Here is a 20,600-nt window from a genome sequence, read left to right as displayed (position 1 = left end):
AGTGATAACATCATGTATTTGAGAATTTGTGAGTGGCAGACTATTCAGTTCTGATTGAGTTTGCTCAGCAGAGCTTTGGCTCCTTGTGGACTGGAGTGCAGAGGATGTGCTGATTTGGATGGCTGTGATTCAGGGGTGGCACTTCAAAGTATTCTCAACTGGAGATGTGGCTGTGCTAAACTCCTGCCTCCTTCTGATGGTATTCCCACCTGAACAGGTTGGAGTTCTCACTGCTGCAGCTTTGATTGAGAGCTCCTGCTGTGTTTTTCCTTTCCATGAGTTCTTTTAAGCACATTTGACTCCTTCAGGGAGGAGAGGGAATTCCTTCTGTGCTGCTGTTATTGGAGGTTCCTGTGATTCAGTCTCCGTCCTTTCTTGCTGCTTTTTTCATGTCCTGTGCTTTTTTCCTCTTGAATGCATGGAACTTACTTGCTTTTAGTAAATTGAGGCTGGCTGCACTTAAAATATTTTAAAATATTTTAAAATATTTATCAAATGACTCAAGGGCCAAGCTATTATGCCCGATAATTCCACAACAGAGTGTAAGTCTCATTTATCTGCAGTTGTAGGACAGCAGGATCCCAAGGGGGCTCAGCAACTGATGTGCTAAGTGCTGTAAAGATATGCTGAGAAATCACATCTTCTCAACAGAATTTATTTTCTAAATATACAGAAAAATGGAAGCTTTTGCATAGCAAAGATGAGAATAACTTCACAGATCAGAGTTGTGCTGCCAAACATAAGAGTTTTAAAGTAGCTGGTGTCAGGGTCTCAGTGATATATTCTTCCATGGAGTTTTGCCAGTGCTTTCTGGCCTATCCTAGTTTTCTTTTTTTTTTTTTGTTCAAGACTTTTTGACTTACAATCCTGACAACATCACATATAATTTTAGTGCAGTAAGGTACTACTAACATAAAAGTTGAAAGTTACTTTTATTCACTAAGCCTGCTCATCTCAGTGTTTTCTCTGTGACAGATATGCCAAGAATTCAACAGCACTTGGGCTTGGGAGATGGAAAAAAAAGGATACCTAGAAATGAGCGTCGAATGCAAACTGGGGATTCTGAAGGTATGCATTCAACTAAGTTTCTAATTGTCTTTTTCCTTACTCGCTTGGATATCTTAGAGATTTGACTTTCTCACTCACTGAAGCATCTTGCAGATTTCACTTGGCTGACCCATACCTGGACGTATTCAATCTGGAGCTGATCTTGGAACAGGACTGTTGTTCTTTGTAGTGGGACAGGCCCAAACATCATGCTTACTTCTCTTATTTATACTTCCACGTATTACTTCTCTTTATGTTTTTATGTTTTAACATTCTTTCCACTTTCTCGTTTTTTTCAGTATCTCTGTGAATGTCAATTTGATGACAATCTGAAGTTTAAAAATATAATTAATGAGGAGGATGCTGATGCCATGCGCCTTCAGCCTATTGGTCGAGACAAGGATGGACTGATGTATTGGTATCAGCTGGACCAGGAGCATAATGTCAGGATGTACATAGAAGAGCAGGATGACCAGGATGGATCCACATGGAAGTGCATTGTTAGGTATTCCTTTTTTTTTTTCCTCCCTTTTTTTCCCAATGTTTTGTAGGGTAGGATTCTTGTGGCTATGTGTGATTGGAGTTCGCGAATTCATTTCACTCAGTCTCCATTTCTCACTTACAGTGGGATTTTCTGCCTGCAAATATGTGATTTAATGAAAAAATAGTCCAGAAATATCTCACAGAATTGTACATGGTAGCTGATGACTTCTGTGCTCAATTAAGCCACAAAGGATATATGGAAAGGGTGCCGAGAGAAAATTGTTTTGAGGACAGTGCCTCCATGTTGCCTCCTGTCACACTTCTTCCCTTTGGAGATGGAGGAGAACTGTTCCTTCTTTTAACTTCTGTCCTAAGAAGACAGTTATAAGTGGACAGTTCTGTTCTTATGAGGATTACGTTGCGATTTGAACTTCATGGAAGTAAAAGCATTGCTGACCATCCAAACGGGTACAGAGTCCTTCCTGGAGCAGAATTCAGCTCATAGATAACTCAAGTTGAGGTACATGATGGTGATGCAGAGTGACATGTGCATGACTCAGTGCCCCTGGGTCTCTGTTGCTTCATGTTTGGTCTGATAGTTTAGCCTCAGACTTATGGATTTTTGTGATTTAGGTTAAATACTTTGTCGTATCCCTCTTTATGCACAGGATGCATGGACGTTAATAGAAAAATGATTAGTTCTACATACATACCTATATTTCGTATCTAAAACAGTTATCTGTTTTTAGTTCATCTCCATGTAAACTTATTTTTCTTTTGACTAATTAATTGCAAGAGGATTTTAAACTGGGCCCAGCAGCATCAACTCTGACTAAATTAATACATAAAGGTGTAAGAATAGATCTGAAGAAGTTACATAATGTATATTATTTTTATTCTTCTGTTTGTATATTTTAATTTCCAAAATTTTAATCTAAATTTTTAATTTTCATGTTTATAAATAAATATAAATTTAATTTGTATAGCTTACTTAAATATCCAAAGCTCAGTGTCCAGGTTAGTCATACAGAATGTTTTAAACCACTGTCAAAGGGCCATAAAGTGATAAGCCTTACCACCACTGAAATCGAGACAGCTGTTGTGGGTGAATAAAGGAAATGCATCTAAACAAGCCAACCAATTGCTGAACAGCATTTATCATTTTCCTACATTCTGGACTCCAGGGATCAATGCCAAAAGCAGAGGAAATGGGACTTCCTCTGGGCAAGTTCTGACACTCATACTTACTGCAGAAAAACACAGTAATGCATGATGACATCTGAGATCCTTTTAAACCTGTGTAATTCTGTGTGTCAGGCTGGATGCACTTCCAGCCTTTTTTTTTCTTTCTTTCTTTTTTTTCATTGAATCTAGTGGTTGAATGTTGACTTTGGAAAAGGAAATGTGAGAGTCTTGTGATTCTTGTCTGTTTTGAAAATAAAGAACCTGTTTAATCAACACTCAAACTCATTATCTGTTAAGGTTTTGGTTTTTCTAGTTAGATATCCAGTGCAAGGAGTTAAAGTGCACTGATGTTCAAGCACATAGAGATACACAAATAGCCAGAGCCCTCTGGACATCTCTATATTGTTTTCTAAGCATGTTAAGAAGAAATTGCAAAGAGATGCAGTGAGAACTGGTAAAAGAAGGATAAATAGATAAAAAAGAATAAATGGTAGCAGCTTGGATCCAGAATAACGGGACTTGAGTCTGGATAGATAACGCCCTGCAAAACAAAGTGATTTGGTTGTGGTGTGGAGAAGTTGGAAGATTTCTGAATGCAAAATTGCAGCTGCTCTGGTAGGACAGGCATTTCACTGTGCTCGTGTGTAAGGTTTTCAGGGCAGTGTTCATTTAAACAGATGGTGTTTGTTTATTTTTAATGAATCCCTCTGGGGTGAGTGAGTAAGTGGCTTATCAGACAATATGTTTTTTCTTCCATCATCCAGAAACAGAAATGAGCTTGCCGAGACCCTTGAGCTCCTGAAAGCACAAATTGATCCTGCCCTGCTGAAAAACAATTCTCAGCAGGAGAATTCATCACGTGAAAGCCCAAGTATAGAAGATGAAGACACCAAAAAGGGTGAAGAAGCATCTACACAAGGTTTTCTGCCTTTTCTCACATTTTAAATGTTGTGCTGTGGCGGTGTCAGAACTTGATTAAAAGTTACTGTTTTAGATTAGGACTCTTTAAAACAATCAAAGACCATTTCTGTTCATAGTAAATCAAGTGAACACTGATAAATATTACTTTTTTTTTTATAGTGCATCTTTAGGTGCAAGTTATTTATGAAAAGAGAGATATGTATAAATTGTTTTCCAATTAATTTTATTCATGCTGTACATTTTGTATAGTATTGTAACTATGCCATTGTATGTTTTTGTGGAGTACCCAACTGTTGCCCAACTTTTCCTGTTCTATTAACATTAAAATTTCAAAAAGAAAAAAAAAACAACTTTGTGCAATGCCATGATTGAAGTCAATACAGTCTGTGTATGTTATTTATTTTTACTTTTAAGTTTGAATCAGAAATACAGGCTTTTTCCTCACAATCTTGAAGAAGGCACGAGCTTATGTTGAAACAATTTGAAATCCAAAAATATTTATACATCAAGTGGTCGTGAGCTGCCTCCACCATTTGCTATTAAAGAACCCATTTTCCTTCCTTGTTATCATGTCATTGCACATATTAAATATCTTGCCTGACTTGGTGGTTTGTGCATTGGTTTTACTTAGTATCAACCTGAAATATTTTGTTACAAGATTTTTCTTAGGTTATGAGAAGCTAGAAGCTTGTTATCCCAAGTAATTTTACCCTGGTTACTACCCTAATGTTAACATTTGGTTAAGCTACAGGAAAGCAGTTGCTTGATCAGAAACAAGAGTTAAGATTCCAGTGTGTTAATGTGTGTTTCTTCAAATCTTGTGTAATTAATCTGTTAGCTGCTGGAGAGGAGCTCTGCACAGAAGGAGCCGGGGGTCCTGGTGGGCAGCAGGTTGGCCATGAGCCGGCAGCGTAACCTTTGTGGCCAAGAAGGCCAATGGGATCCAGGGGTGCATTAAAAAGAGTGTGGCCAGCAGGTCAAGGGAGGTGATCCTCCCCCTCTACTCTGCCCTGCTGAGGCCACATTTAGACTGCTGTATCCAGTTCTGGGCTCCCCAGTTCAAAAGTCAGGGATCTCCTGGAAGGAGTCCAGAGGAGGGCCACAAAGATGAGAGAGGGCCTGGAGCACCGCCCGTATGAGGAAAGGCTGAGTAACCTGGGTATGTGCAGAAGACGACCGAGAGATCTGATAAATGTTTATAAGTATCTGAAGGGAGGTGGGAGGTAAGTGGATGAGGTCAGGCTCTTCTTGGTGGTGTGTAGCAATAGGACAAGGAGTAATGGCCTAAAACTTGAACACAGGAAGTTCCATACTAACATGTGGAAGAAGTTCTTTACAGTAAGGGTGATGGAGCCCTGGAACAGATTGTCCAGAGAGATGGTGGAGTCTCCTTCTATGGAGATATTCAAGATCCATCCATCCACCTACCATTGCCACCTACTGTAGGGAACTTGCTTTAGCAGGGGAATGGACTCAGTGATCTCTTGAGGTCCCTCCCAACCCATGCCATTCTGTGGTTCTGCAGTTTAACTGGATATACAAAGTTAGCAAGATCTGTCCTGGTTCTCAATATCAAAGAGAAATGCTTCTCGTTCCTATTCTTCACAACAAACATTGTAGAATGGAAGAAGTAAATGAAACGTTTAGATAAGTATAAGTTGAGTTTGGAAGTGTTAAAAGACAAGTGCAGAAATCGCAGTAAATTGTGATGAACACTGTGAGAATTGTCTCCATCTAAGACCAGTATCTACCTTTGCATGCATGTGACAACACAATCTATGTGGTTACTGATACTGCAGAATTCATTCTAGAGTGCTGATCTTGCTTTTGTCTGACTAAGAATTAGTCAGGTCAGCTTAAGTAACGTAATCAAGACCTCCTTTTGGAATATGATTTTACTGAAGTCAAAATAATTCATTTTATAACATCTTAACTAAAGTCTCCACTGTAGGCAAGTCCCAAAGTCCTTTTGCACACTCCAGTGTCACCAAAGTCACTGGCTCTGCTGCCATGCAGGATCATTCTTAGGCACTAGTCCCACAGACCTAATGATTAATGACATTATTTATATATGCTGTGATTTAATTGCAGCCAACATACTCACAGAGCAGCACTTTGATCAATTAAGTTTAATAATTATTCCTATTAGTCATCAAACTGTCCTCAAGTTCTAGGAATGCATAAAAGCCCTTCAAAGGTTCAGTGAAAATTTATCAGAAGTGAAAGCTGCTTTGACAGCTTTCCAAATAGCATTAAAGTTGTTCCTTCAAAAATAAATGGATCCAGTTCTTCCTTTTTTTTTTTTGTTTTTAACCTAGCCTTCTTAACTTGAATTGCTGTAAGACAGTTTGTGCACCTGCTGAGTCACTGTGGCATATCAAGTGCTTTTTGAGCAGCTGGGAGAGTTAGAAAGTAGATCTTAGCACAGCCATTGCTTTATTAGCGCAGGAAGAGATTTGGGGTTCTGGTGATGTTAGTTTGGGAAAAAGCAGTTGATGATAGGAAGAAATGGTTCAAGTAAGTCAATCCAGAAAGATGTGAAGAGAAGGATACGTGCATGGTGAATGTGTCACTGACAAATGCTGACAAATGTCTTTAGAGAGGTGGCTTTAATGTTACAAGAGCTCAGAGTGGTGATTACCTCTATGAAGAGAGAAACAAGCATCCTTCAGCCTTCAAACTGTTATTGCTTCTAGTTGCATCTATTGCATCTGGAGATGCGTCTTGCACCCTTTGCTACTTGCTGAGGCTTATTTGGGTATGTTCTTTGTATTTAGAAACATTCTAAAATATATGACTTGCTTCTTCACCACTCTTTTCTTTTGTAAAATGTTTATTTTCTCTAAATGTAATTAATTCACGTTCTTGCCTTTCATGTTGGTAATCACTTTGGGAAGTTCTCAGCTTGGAAAAGAATCACACCAGTGTGGAGGGAGAGGGGAGAGGTAGAAGACAGAAAACATGGCTTTGTTGGGAGTTATGGCACCTGTTCTGCAGCATCTTCCAGATGGTAGAAGATGCTGTTACACTATCTGTACTGCATCATCTTTGCTTTTTCTAACTAGCTCTGTCCCTACCTGACTCAAAAAGCATGGCAAAATAAAACACCTGAGATGTTAAGTAGCTTCAGAGATGATAAATAATTGTATGAAATACAGAGCAACAGAATAAATGCATGGGTTCTTCTGAGTGCTGTAACTATACTTTGGACCCCGTTAATTCAAAACTGCTTGAGCAAAGCAGGCATGATCTAATCTCTTAAGCTCTGCAGGATTTTCTGGTGCATGTTTGTCTTAGAAATGGCAAATGAAGTGAATGTAGAATATAATCTGTTACATGTGTTTTGACTGTACACAGAAGATGTAGTCACTGCCCAGGAATAGAGAATCCAGGTGAATTTCCTGTTGGTTGTGTTCTCCCCCCCCAAAATGCTGAAATACAACAGTTAGATATTTCTTGAAATAAAAGTGTACAAACAGGGAACTGATTGATGTGAGTACCAGATTCATGGGAAGAGCTCTGAGTCTCCTGAACAGCCTGACCTGGTGGGTGGCAGCCCTGCCCGTGGCAGGGGATTGGAACTCTGTGATCTTTACTGTCCCTTCCGCCTTATGGTTCGGTGTGTAGGATTTGAAGAGCAGGGGATCTTGCAGTGTGGTCTGGTTAGTGAAAAAAGCTCAGACACTCAAGAGAGATTTCTTGAAAGTTGATGCTCCTTGCACGCTGTGCTTGGGTTTTCTGTGTCTGTCCTCTGAAGGTATTGTATTACAACTGAAGAGGGAATTGAGGTGGATAGGAGGATAAGTATAGAATTCTGCTAAAAGCATCTGAAATTTAGGTTTATCTTGGCTAGTAATTAAGCCAAATGGTGATTCTGTAGCTAAAAATTGGCAACCTCCTTGCTTAATGACAGCTTGAGACAAGCCAGGCTCCTAATAATTCCGGGAAAGAATATTTATTTGCAGGGAGCTTTGGGTTGTTGACTTTTCTAGATACGCCTTCATTTTGATGGATACTGTTTGTAATCCTATAGGTCCCCTGGTTGTTTCATCACTGTTTTTCTCTGTCAACAGAAAACCAATTAAAAATCAAAGAAGAAAAAGACGAGGTAGAGGAACAGTCAAAGGAATTGGAAAGTCTTCCTCTTCCTGTGGTCAAAGAGGATGAAAACATGATGAAAATAGAGAAGGCTGAAGAAAAAGAAATTATAAAATTGCCAGTAATAGTAAAATTAGAGAAGCCTTCGGAATACAACGAAGAGAAACAAACTGTCAAAGAAGAAAGTGACTCCTTTAAAGAAAATGTCAAGCCTGTTAAAGCAGAGGTGAAGGAAAACAAAATAGAACCAAAAGACCTAAAGGAAGTAAAAAGTTCTACTGACAAAATAGCAGTTCATGAGCCCGAGAGGTTAGAATTTTGTGTTAATGTCAAAACTCCCCAGGAAATTGTGGAGAAATCTGTAGAAGAAAGCGAGAAACTTAAAAATGACCAGCAGGCAAAAATACCCCTGAAAAAGCGAGAGATCAAGCTGACAGATGACTATGACAGTCCTATAAAGGGGTCCCTGTGTAAATGCGTGACTCCAACGAAGGATGTCTTGAAGGAAGAGGGGAAACCAGAAGAAGAAACTTTTAAGAGAGTCCCTACAATTACTGCTTTATGTCCCGATGGGAAAGTGCTGGTAAATGGAGAGGTTAGCAGTGAAAAAATAACCCCAAGTGTCATACAAAATAATAGGTCTGAGCACTCGGTTGGTACAAAGGAAGACAGCAGCTCATTAAAAGAGAAAAACGGTAAAAGTGGGGAAAAGGTATCAGACTCCCTAAATTCTGTTAGTAAAATTATAAAAGCATGTGAGGTTGAGAAAAATGCAGTAACTGTGGTGAAAGAGCTAGGAGCTGTGGTCTCTGAGGTTTCAAATCAGAAAGTGCCTTTAAAGGAGGAATCTAGTCCCGTGGAGAAAGAGAACCTTGACAGTCCAGCTACTGAGATGGTAGAGGAAGAATCTTCAAACTCTGAAGACTGTGCCAAAAAATCCGAAGAGAAACTAGCCACCATAATCCAAAAGGACAGACTGCCACCCAAAGAATGTTTAGAGAAGCTGGAGAAGCACACAGATGCATCTGCTCCTGCAGAACTGCCCAAGCCTGCGCCGTCTGAGGAAGAAACCTTGGAAAGCAGAGGCGAGCCTGAGGAGAAACCTGATTCTCCCAAAGCTGCTGAGACACCTCCTCCATCTTCTTCTCCTTTGACTTTAGAGAAGTCTGTTTTGGAAGCGGAGGGCTCTGATGCTAAACCTGCTCTCCTTGAGGAGAGCCAAGGAGAAGAAAAATCCAGCCCTGAAAAACCAGAGGAAGAGCCTGAAGCTGCCAAGCCAGAGCCAGAGGGATTAGACGATGCCCACGCGTCCAACCTAGAGAACTCCTCCGAGGGTAAAAAGGATTCCCCAACACCTAAAAGCAAATTTAAGTATAAACTAGTTTCTGAAGAAGAAAGCTGCACAACAGATAATAAAGAAATAACTTCTGAAAGACAGAAAGAAGGGATTAAATTAACTATCAGGATCTCCAGTAGGAAGAGAAAGGCAGAAACACCGCCAGAAGACGTCACTGCTGGCCGCACGTTAAGGAGATCCCCAAGGATATCTAAGCCTACTCCGAAAGTTGCAGAGACTCGGGATCAGAAATCTGACAAAAAACGATCTGAAGAGGAAGAGGAGAAACCTGCACATAAACAGGAAAGAAAAGAAGATGCAAAAAAACAGGAGAAGGAGTCAAATTCTAAAGTTAACAAGGTAATATAGTTTTACTGTCTGGCGTTGCCGCAGTCTTTCCTAATAGGAGTATATGTGTTTACATAAGAATGTTAAGGATTACTTCCCTTTGGTCAGCCTTTGCCTGGAGCTAGATTTGCAGTATGGTTAGTGGATTCAACCAAGTTAAAACCACCCCCTAAGAGAGTGCTAATATCTGTTGACTTAGCAGCTTCTAACATTTTTCGTGTAAGCCAAACAAAAAAGACCAAACCAGTCCAAGTGAGTTCTTTTAAAACATGACACGATCAGACCTGAGTCAGTCTGTGTGGCTGAATGGAGACTTCCATTCTTCCAATGGAGAAAATGCTGTGGATTTTCTAGGTGGATGCTTGCTGGTGTCTGGCTGGCCAGTTTGAGAATGAGCGTAAGCAAAGAAACAAATATTATGACTTCTTACACTTGGGATACATAATGTGCTCTGGGCAGAGGTGTCTTTTTCATACAAAAAGTTAAATGTGCATCTGTATAGTGTTTGTAAATCAATGTAATGATCAACAGCTTTATTCATTTAACTTCCTGATGTTTCTGGATGTGCAATGCCAAAGAAAAGCAAGGAGGAAAAAGCAGCCTGTATTTTCAAGTATGCTCTTTTCTATCAACTTGAAATCCTCTTCATATTTCACTACTGTGAGTTTCCTTATTGTTCCTGTAGTTTTACCAACACACGCACATACTCAGCAAGTTCTGAATAACCTTCATAAAATGAACAGTTTTACTGAATATCTATCTTTTTTTTTCTTCTTGAAGAGATTCTTTAAAGATAGAATCAAAATAAAGATGACGTAAGATGAAGCCTCAAATTAAATTAATTCTCTCATGGATTTAAAGTACAGTTTTCTATTAAAGTTTAGTGAATAATGACATCACTAAAGAGACAGAAGTAAATGATAAGAACCTGAAATGAAATTTTACCAGTATGATGTATTGCTGCGGTGTGAGTGTGTCCTGCAGAATGTTTTGTACAGTTTGGTTAGATAGCTGGTTCAGAACAGCGAGTAACCTGGTCATAAATGAAAAGTGTTTTGAGCTGAAAAACCTAGGGAGGGTATTTTCCTTTTTCAATTTCTGGAGGGTAAAAAGTATTTGTGAGAACTTGAATTTTTGGTATATTATTGTGAAGTTAAAATAGCCTGGTTGTAGGAAGTACTTTTAACTAATGCAAAATGGGATTCTGAATTGGAATTGGAATTCTGTTTTTCATCCAAAATGTATCTTAAACAAATGTCTGATAAAACTTAACACTTCACGTAGTAGATGAGAGAAGTCATTTTTCCAGTCCTTAAAATAAATAAATGTCCAAATAAGTCACTGGTAAGACATGTGGTTATATCATTAAGGTGGGTATGATGTAAAGGGGTGAATGCCCTTTTCAACTAGCATCTGATGAATCGTTTTTTTACTTACAAAAAAGAATGGAAAAGTATAAATGTGAAAGCAGACTGTGCCCTTACATGGTGCACTGATTTTCTTTCAGAAAACTCTGCCTGTCATAAAAGAGAGCTTCAAAAACACTGAAATTAATGTACTTGTTAGAGTGTAAGCATGTTTCCTAAAGCAAAATGAAAGAGATGAAGTGCATGTTAGAAAAGAAAAAAAGCCATCTACCTATACCTATATTCAGTTTGGATTATGGAGAACTATCATAAAAAAACATCAAATGTGGAATTCACCATGCTCACAAGAGGGCCTCAGTCACTGATCTGTCTTTGTGGTCTGAGATCTCATTTGAAAATTTCTCTGCAGGTAGATATGTAGTTTTCTCCCTTTAGTATCCTGTTGAACTTCAGGGCTCATTGAAGGTGTCTGTTCCTTGAAATGTTCTCTTGTGAAATTATTGCAACTGTTCTGATTGAGATGAATCACTTTCCTGTAGAGAAAAATGTCTTTTAGGATCTGGAAAGAAACTGTAAGTTTCCTTTGTGTTTTCTCTTTGAAATGGTATCACTCAGAGGAGCAAAGTTCGGTGGACAGGTACACGAACACGTGGCAGGTGGAAATATTCAAGCAATGAAGAAAGTGAAGGCTCAGAGAGTGAAAAAAACTCTGATGAAGAGGAGGAAGAGGAAGAAGAGGAGGAAGAAGAAGCTGCACCTGCTGACGATGATGAACCGTGCAAGAAGTGTGGCCTTCCCAACCACCCTGAGCTGGTAGGCTTTGGGGGAAACCTTCTGAGTGATTCAGGCAGTTCTGGTTGATCAGAGGAGTGTCTGAAGGTACACCAATGATACACCAGTCTTTGGGGTGGCCGTGTGTAGAAGCTCAACAAGCTTTCAGTGCTTCTGATGTTTATGGTCCTGGTTCATCACTGCTACGTACTGTCATAGATTCTTCTTATTAGAAGAATATACAGCCTTGCACTGAGTCCACAAAACGAGCATATTCTCAGGTGTGTGAAAGATATCCCAGCACGGTTGAGACAGTTAGAATGTTAGAGATGTGTACTCCACCAGATGGTCACACAGTTTATGTGAGCATTATTGCTTAGTTTTAGTGGAAATAGCTTTCCCAACTAAGGAGGAATCGCAGTAGTTGGTTCTGCATACCCCAGAGAGTCGGTGAGCCTGTCTTTGCCACCCTGGACATAAGAACACCCCAGCTGAGGAAACTGCCTAAGATTGCTGTGCTTCCCTTCTGGCCTGCATGGCCAGGTTTCCTTCATGTGGATGTAAGTGCACAGGGAAAACAGTTCCCACCACATCTTGTCCAGATGTAGTTTTCTACTTAGTCCAGGGTCTGGAAAGCATTACAGGATTCCATAGTACGTGTATGCAGTCTGTGTAATCCAGTAGTGCTGAGTTGCCTGAGAATACAACGCAAGATGAAATCTGGTGCTAAAGTGGAAAACTGTGATACATAAACTTGCTCATAAAAACCACCCGTGGCCTTGGAAACATCCAGTGATAAGTGATACAGGATTTTTTTTTTGGTTTTGGCACAGTCCAAAGTATTTATGAAGTGCTTCTGTGTTGGCAGGGAAAACAGTTCTGGAGCTTGTTACACGTTGCGAATGCCAAAAGATATTCATGATTTGTTTTGTTTCAACAGATTTTGTTATGTGACTCCTGTGACAGTGGATACCATACAGCTTGCCTTCGCCCTCCTTTGATGATAATCCCTGATGGAGAATGGTTCTGCCCACCTTGCCAGCACGTATGGTTCCTGTTCCCCTTCACTTTCAGCATTGTGGTTGTGAAGATTTGTTGGGAGTTTAACAGTTTCTTTCTTTCATCTTTTTTTTTTCTGTTACAAAGCAGACTGTGATGCATCGTAGAGATGCTGATCTTCCCCCTTAGCCATTAGTAAAACTGTTTTATGAGGTGGTTTTCCTTTCCCTTTCTTTCTTCTGTTAGTGTCAAATACTGCATGTTGCTGTTTTTTTCTTATGCTAAGCAACTTAAAGAATAACGTAGCATTAACAGTATAAAATCATAATTTTATCCTAAGAAGCATCACATTGTCATCCAGGAGGGGGAAGCATAGAATCATAGAATTTCCCGAGTTGGAAGGGAGCCTTAAGTCCTGCAAGGAATAATCAGGGATCAAAGCAAGCAGCTGTTTCTGAAGTACTGTTCCTCCTTCAGAGACATTTGCTAAGAAGCTGGTAAAGAAAGCTGCCATTTCTGGTTAGCATCTCCTAGAAAACCCAATGTTTTCCCTGCTGAGTAATAGACAGGTATGAGCACTTTCACAAAGGTTACAAGCTGCTGCTTAAAAAAAAAAAAAAAAAGGTTAAAAAAATGTTGTGCATACGTCTTGTTAATTTTAAGTACATCTAAATAGCAGGAATTGCAGTGGTGATGCTTGGAAGGATAAGCCAGAGAGAGTGCAGTGCTGATCCTGCTAAATGAATGGGGAACCATCTATGCACGTTTTCAGAATAGTCTGCCTGAAGATCTCTGATCTTCCTTTCTTTTAGATGACTCCTTTGTCAAAACAGCTGTTGCCCTGCAAAATGCTTGCCACCTTGACCTGGTGTGATACAGCTGTATTGTGCATTGGCTTTCAGTTGTCTTCTGAGAAGTAGTTTGGGTTAAGTAGTCGTGATCTTGAATCACGAGAATGTTCAAGAATGTTTTCTTCCTTAAACAATTTCTTATTGCTGCTTGCAGTTAAGTCGTCTCCTTGCTTGGTTGCTGTTTAGTAATTTTTAACATGAAAAGTCACAGATTTGTGCAAGTGTGATGATGATCATCCTTGGAAATAGTGTGATGAGGTATGGACATGAAACAAGGCACAGCTTGTCCATAAAAAGTCATTGTTCCACATGGCTCCTGGATTATTAAATGGCATTCTATGATATGGAATATTTGGTTAAAAATATTTGGAACCTTTTATCTGTGGTGTCCATAGACTCACATCTCTCCAAAGGTTAAGATAAATACCAGATAGCACTGTTAACACAGCTTCGTGTTCGTATGTTGCCATGAATAAATAATGCACAAAGCGTCTGAGCAGGAGATGGAAACAGTTCTGAAAGAAGCTAATCCTGTGTTTCATTCCCTTAGAAATTACTCTGTGAGAAATTAGAAGAACAGTTACAAGATCTGGACGTCGTCTTAAAAAAGAAGGAGCGTGCAGAACGCAGGTACTGCTGTAGGGCTGTGTTCACAGCACACTGACTGTACGTGCATTAAGGGAAACTGGAGCCCAGCCCAGCTTTGTCTTCACACTGATTAGTGGTTACTGGTGGTGCAGTGCTGGGAGGGCTTACAAGAAAGGTGGAAAAGTCCAATAATTAGAAAAGATAAATAGCTTGCGTTGAACTTGGGTCAAGGTGTCAGGAGGTGATTTTGGCTTTCCCACAGCTGTACTTCAATGGTTTTCAGCACTGGTTCAGCTGCATGTTATTAGTACTGTCATCCACGTGTAAATATCCTGCTGACAGCAAGGTTAAGCTCTGCTTTTGGTATAAAGGTAATCCAGATTAGTGTGGTTTCTGAATCTTGTTGCTTTAGATTCTGTTAAACTTTACCTGTTTTACAAGATGGTGCAGTTGCCATAGTGCATCTGAGTCACAGCTTTGGCTGACATTTTGCATTCAATCAGGCATTTCCAAAGGCTCAGTGCAAACCAGTCTGCTGTGTTTGTGGGCAGCATCCTTAGTGCTTGAACATCCTACCTGCAGTTTTCAGATCTGGTAAAGAGGGACGTGAAACAGAATTTGCATAATATACGGCTTGTGTGTTGAGCACTCTGTAACGTTCAGTGACATCTGTATGCATTATTAAGCACAATTTTGCATTAATTGTATCTTAAAAGGCAAAATTCACCTGAAGATGAGACGTCTTTAAATACAGTAATTGGGCAGGTTTATATTTGTAGCATGACACTGACACCACATGAGATGCAGTGATCTGGTGCTTGGGAGAGTGGAGCAGAATCCATGTTTGTGTTCAGCCTCTGTCAGACCTCCTGTCTGTGATTGCTGTTGTAGCAGCAACAGTGACAGTGGCAGATCAGGTACCAACTGTTCTCAGCTTCTGCTCAGAGTGGATCTAGTAAAATTCACTATAGTGAAATTACCCTTGGTTTGCCAATTAGTGAATTTGTAGCTGTGAGAACAAAGCAATTAGCTGATTTTGTGAGTGAGCTCAGCTTACAAACAGCCTCCATCCGTGCAGGAGTGTGGAACGCAGAAGAACTGTATCTGCTGCTCTGTTTTATGGTGGGAAATCTCATTGCTAGTGAACAATATTTTTGGTCTTACTTTGATAAATATTCTGCTGGCAACCATTACTTGGAATGCAGTTTTTTTCCATCCTGTCGTACTTCTTTGAACTCAGTGGTATTGCATGGGAATGTGGCTTTCTAACTGTTACAGGAGAGCACACAATCAATACAGTAGCAGTCTTCAGTGTCTGAAACAGATGTTTCACAACCATTTTGCAATCTGATCCTCATTCCAAATTAACCTAATGTTTTCTGTTGTAAAGGTTTCCTTTAGAAAGAGAGAAGTGAGTTTGGGTTGTTAAGATTTTGTGATACAGTAATTGAATATCGAAGTTTTTCAACCTAATGGTGGTGTATTTTAGTAAATTGCCAGGTGAGAAGGCTGAAGAGAGCAAGAGTTGTGATGCTAGAGGAAATGATAGTCTGCTCTTTTTTATTGCTGTGTAAATTACAGTTGGTTGTTTGGGGCACAGGAACACTTTAATGTTTCTATAAGATCACAGAGTACCTCTTGTCTGTTTTGCTGGAGAACAACTGTCTCACCATGGGCACTCACACTTAACAGCTTCTTGTACTGTTATCAGATTCAGTGTTGGTTTTTGAACAGGTGACACTGCTGTGCTTGTGCAGTTATTCCCAACCTTTCAGGAATCTGATTAAAATTGATTCAGCTGTTCAGCTGTGTTCTTGCACATCCCCAAAGTGCCACAGATGTTCAGTGAAAACTTTTCAGTTTCGTGACGACTCTGACAAATAACTACACCAAAGTCATGCCTTTATTTTCCTCCCCTTCCTGAATTGGAGGTGCTGCTGCAGCAGCCTGGCTGAATTTCAGGTGTCTGTACTTAAACTCCCATAGTCATATGCTATGACAAGCCAGAATAGGCATCAGAGCTGTTCTGGATGCCACTTTTAATCTTACTAGAGACTCTCAGACTTCTTTATAGAAAATCCTACTGGGGATTCTCTACTTCTTGCAGGCCACGTCAGGCAGAGCACTTCCTTTCATGTACTCCTAGCTTCCCTGTAGCAGTGTTTTCTAGGTCCTTATAATATGTGTTTGTAATGAGTTGGGGCCCACCAGCGTCCAACAGTTCCAAACCTGTTGGTGAAGATGTTTACACTGTTGGATGGTGTTACTGAAGTGTTAGTGAGTGCCTGAGCCAGGGGAGGTAAAGCAGATCTCAGAACCTTCGTGGATCATGCTTAAAAACAGCTGAATTTTTCTCATGCCTCCCATTTCTTCAAGCTTTGCATTAAAAGAAATGAGAAATGGAAGAGACCATCAAAGACATTCACTGTATATTAAAATGTTTTTATTTGTAGTTCCTTTCTGATTTTAGGAGTTGCATTGCTTTCCTCAAGGTGCTACTTGATCGCATTTTTAGAACACAGGGACTTTGCAAAGGGTAAAATTTCCTCCTCATCCAATTAGTCTCATGGTGCTCAGGATGGACGTTTCTTTTGGTCTGTCACTTTGGAGAGGTGATATTAGGAGGCACAAACAAATACTTTAATAGAAAACCAACTTTTTCTATTTAGATATGATACGGAGTTGTCAAAGCTTATGGTCTTTTTGGCTTTAAAATAACCTAAAATCTATTTGTATTCTCCGTTAGTATTACTTTAGGAACTATATGTGTTTGTGTTATTTAATTAAAAAAATACGATGCTGGATTCTTTCAGTAGATAGTTCTCCAGAAGATTGTTGTGTAAAAATATACAGTGCAGAAGGCTGCTGAGAAAACTACTTTAAAATCGACATAGATTCGTTCCAAATTAATCAAAGTATTGGAAACCAAATTTTTACTCATAGATGCCTGTAATTATTTGCACAAAATGATGCACATTTGAAGCAGAGGTGTTGGGTCATAGAATCCTAGAATGGCTTGGCTTGGAAGGGCCCTCCAAGATCATGTGGTTCCAAAACCTTGCTGCAGGCTGCGTTGGTCAGGTTGCCCAGTCACTAGCTGAGCTTACCCAGGGCCCCATCTAACCTGGCTATTAACGCCTCCAGGGATGAAGGGCAATTGGGTAGAGGTGTGGATGACTTGTGTGCATCCTGTTGCAAGTCCGTTGTAATGGGGTGTGTGCTCAGTGCAGCTATGCAGGGTAACTGCAGAAGTTGATTAATGCAGAATCTTTATCTCAGAAAATCAGAAATTTAAAGTTTAGCATTGGTTCGTGCATGATTTCATTTCAACCGTGGTGACGCTTCACCAGATCTTGAAAGCTGGAGGTCTTCTGGCAAATGACTCATTCATACCTTGTCCCTGCTGCAGCTGTGTTCTAAATCACTTTTATTCAAAATAATAGTAAAATCTATAGAGGTATTGATCACTTTCAGAGTCCTTGCAGGTTCACCAGCTTTCTTCGTTACTTTCATTTATTTAAATTATCTCTTATGTTCATGGAAAAGGTTACAGATTGCCTACTTAGCCCAAAGATCAGAACCCAGTGATGTTGGAGAGGTGCTAGGATGTCTGAGGCATCTTGGGGCAGACAGATGTTCCACTGGAGCAGCAAGCAAAGGCCAGGAGCCAGACATGGCAATTCAGTTGGCAGCGGATGCTTGCTAAGCAGAGCTTGCTGCTACTGCCTGAGTTCAGTTTTACTTTGATTGAATCCTGTGAGCTGCTGTGGACCATAAGGGCAGCCTACTTTTTCCTTACAGTAGTTTTTCTTATATTTGAGCACTGTTCTCTCTCCTGGTTCTCTGGACCAGGTGTCCATGCTTCTTCAGCTTTTCCTGGACTCCAGTAATTCCTACCAGCTCATCATAGAATGTCTTCATTATCCTGCAGGCTGTTCTCTTGCCCATGCATCCTTCAACCACCGTGCATCTTCAGACTCCATTCTTTGTGAGGACTCTTGGGAAATCACTTACCATATTCATACAGGAAAATATAATCCCATGGGATTTAATATGTAATTCCAACAGTAATAACTTTTCAGTTGGTGCATCCTCCTGGGATGGTTATGGTGCTAACTGCAGCGTTATTTTGGATATCTGCAGTCTTTCTGTGAGCTTATTTTCTTTTTTCTCTCCTAAAGAAAAGAGCGACTGGTGTACGTGGGTATCAGCATTGAGAACATCATTCCCCCACAGGTAAGTTACTGTGTCTGTGTTGTATTATTCTTTTATTTTCTACACTTCTCAAGGAAGAAGGTTCTGAACGGCATGTTGGAAGACCTAGGAGTATCTTGGAAAGAAAGATGAGTGTATTTGTAGGACAGAAACAGTTCCAGAGTCTTCCTTTTAGTCTGAACTTGAGTTTAGCAGAGGGGCTTTGGGACTCTCCATCAGTGAAGAATCTCAGAATCAACTTCTCCCATCAAAATTGGGATGTCAGTAGAATCCATTGGCATTCTGTGAGTTAGAAGGGTAGGTATTCAGTTTCCATGTCTGAGCCGGAGTCACAGCCTTCCTTTACAAGCAATGGAGGGAGATGAGTGTTTTCTTTTGACAGGGGTGAGAGGTATGGGAGGTACTTCCCTCCCACAGATGCATATTGAAGTTGCATTTGATGAAAAACTATCAACGTTTTGTGTTTTTAGGAACAAATGCTCCCATGTGATTTGACTTTACAGAAAAGGAGAAAATAAATCTTTTTGTTGATGTGGAGACTGTCCTTTTCTCACTTCTTGAATACATTTTCAAGTGAATTTCTTCATGTCAGTCAGATGCCTTCATCCAAAATTATGTCATCTCTTCTTCCATGAGAGTTTAAAACAAAACTTCTGTTTAGGTATAGACTTTCCTCTCTGACAGTAATAAAGCCAGCTTTCTCCCTCTGTCTCTGGATAGCAGATAAATGGTAACAGATTTTGCAGACTTGCAAGAGACTCTCTGGCTGAGAGTCTGAAACTCAACCCAGGCACGGATTTTTAAGAAATTAATAAATTGGAAAGAACGTCATAAAATTAAACTGTGTGGATTCCATCAAAGCTGCACCATGTAAAGGCATTTGTAGTGGCTCACACCAAAGCCAGCCCCTGCACAAGACACCCATGCTGTTGGCTGTATGGGTCAAAGAGCAGCGTGGTGGCACAGGGGCAGAGTCACTGTACACAGAGACTTACCTGAGCAGTTTGTTCAGCTTTGCTGCATTTACAGGTGCTGGGAGCATCACCTGGCTGCTGTAGCATTAACACAGTGGTGCAGTGGGACCTTTGAGTGACGTGTCTGTGTGTGGTGTGAGCACAGGCATGAGAAATCTGGAGGGAGTGAAGAGAACTTCTTGATACTTCTGTCTTATGTCAACAGGAGCCAGAAATCCCTGAAGGTCAAGAAGAAAAAAAGAAAGATTCCAAAAAGCACAAATCAAAGCTGCTTGAAAGGAGGTCTACCAGAACCCGGAAATGCATAAGCTACAGGTAGGCAGCTTGTTTAAACAGCTTATAAAAATAAAGCATACCATCCTTTTCCTTCTCATTCATTCAACCTCCTGCTTCTCATGCACACTTTCACATTTAAAAGAGAGGCCAAATTAAAGTGTCTGTGTTGTTTCCTCTGAATACCAGTTATGCTGGATGTTTGTGAAACGGAGGTGCTTATTACTTTGTATACTGAAAATGGGATGCATAAGAAGTTAAAACACATGTGGTGCTTTGTTCAGCAATGCTGGAGAAAAAAATGGTGTTATTGCAGCTCCAGCTTTAAGTTAAAGCAAGTGGATTACACTCCTGCTTTCTGTTGTAAGGAAAAACTTTTGCTTCTCTCTAAAGGCCTGCAGTTCCCATCTCTTTTTTTCCTCTTTGGGGACTGGAGAAGAGAACTGCTGCCTAAGAGCTTGTGTTTTTTGTCCCAGCTGCATTGGGAATATAAGGAGTCCTGCCTTTCCCACAGTGCTTGTTCTTTGTAGACCCTTATCATAATAATCAGGAACGTTACAACTGCCAAAATTTTCCAGCAAATAACCATGGTTAAACTCAGTCTGGTTGTGCCATTGAGGAGAGATGTGACCTTTGTGTTGGGTTTTCAACCTGCTCAACAAACTCATTCTGACCTTACTTAGCTATTGAGTTTCTGTAACTTTAAAATTAACAGCAGAAGCCACACTAACAAAAATGTCATTTCTGGCTTGTGAAGTGAAGTATTTCTATAAGGAACGTGATGCTAGGGACACAGTTAGACAGATTTGCTGCTATGTCTGTAGCAGGTCAGGCAGCAGCTGGCCACGAGTCTTACCTGTAGGATATCTGGCATGACTTCAGCAGGACACACATTACAGAGAGGCAATAACTGTTGTTGGAAATCAAGTTTATTGTAATGTTGCTCCTGAAAATCAGTCTGTGATAGAAAATGGCAGTCTGTCTCACAGCCTGCATCACGCACGTAACTTTGAGCTGGTGAAAGCATTGCACATGTCAGTGTCACTTCAAATCTGTGTGTCTGCAGTGAAGTCCTATTAGTGTCAGTGAGAACTGTGCGTGCTTTCCTTCCGAGGGGCAAAATAAATGCTAAATGTCTTGTTCT

The 20,600-nt window shown here is 40.2% G+C and overlaps 1 protein-coding gene across 1 annotated transcript in view; it reads left to right on the top strand.

The window, feature by feature from the left end:
* The window catches only part of RSF1 (remodeling and spacing factor 1), a 54,692-nt gene that overhangs the window by 23,759 nt on the left and 10,333 nt on the right, over nt 1-20,600 (top strand). The window contains exons 3-11 of the mRNA XM_042838175.1: nt 976-1,068; nt 1,347-1,552; nt 3,480-3,634; nt 7,710-9,430; nt 11,401-11,598; nt 12,497-12,601; nt 13,957-14,036; nt 18,176-18,230; nt 19,389-19,498. Of these exons, the coding sequence (XP_042694109.1) occupies nt 976-1,068; nt 1,347-1,552; nt 3,480-3,634; nt 7,710-9,430; nt 11,401-11,598; nt 12,497-12,601; nt 13,957-14,036; nt 18,176-18,230; nt 19,389-19,498 (2,723 nt within the window). The remainder of the gene's footprint in view (nt 1-975; nt 1,069-1,346; nt 1,553-3,479; nt 3,635-7,709; nt 9,431-11,400; nt 11,599-12,496; nt 12,602-13,956; nt 14,037-18,175; nt 18,231-19,388; nt 19,499-20,600) is intronic.

This window comes from Centrocercus urophasianus, unplaced genomic scaffold (assembly GCF_019232065.1).
Source record: "Centrocercus urophasianus isolate 14NV4802_14NV808 unplaced genomic scaffold, USGS_Curo_1.0 seq_74, whole genome shotgun sequence".
NCBI lineage: Eukaryota > Metazoa > Chordata > Aves > Galliformes > Phasianidae > Centrocercus > Centrocercus urophasianus.
The sequence above is the reverse complement of the archived record's forward strand: the minus strand, read 5'-3'. Positions and strand labels throughout refer to the sequence as shown.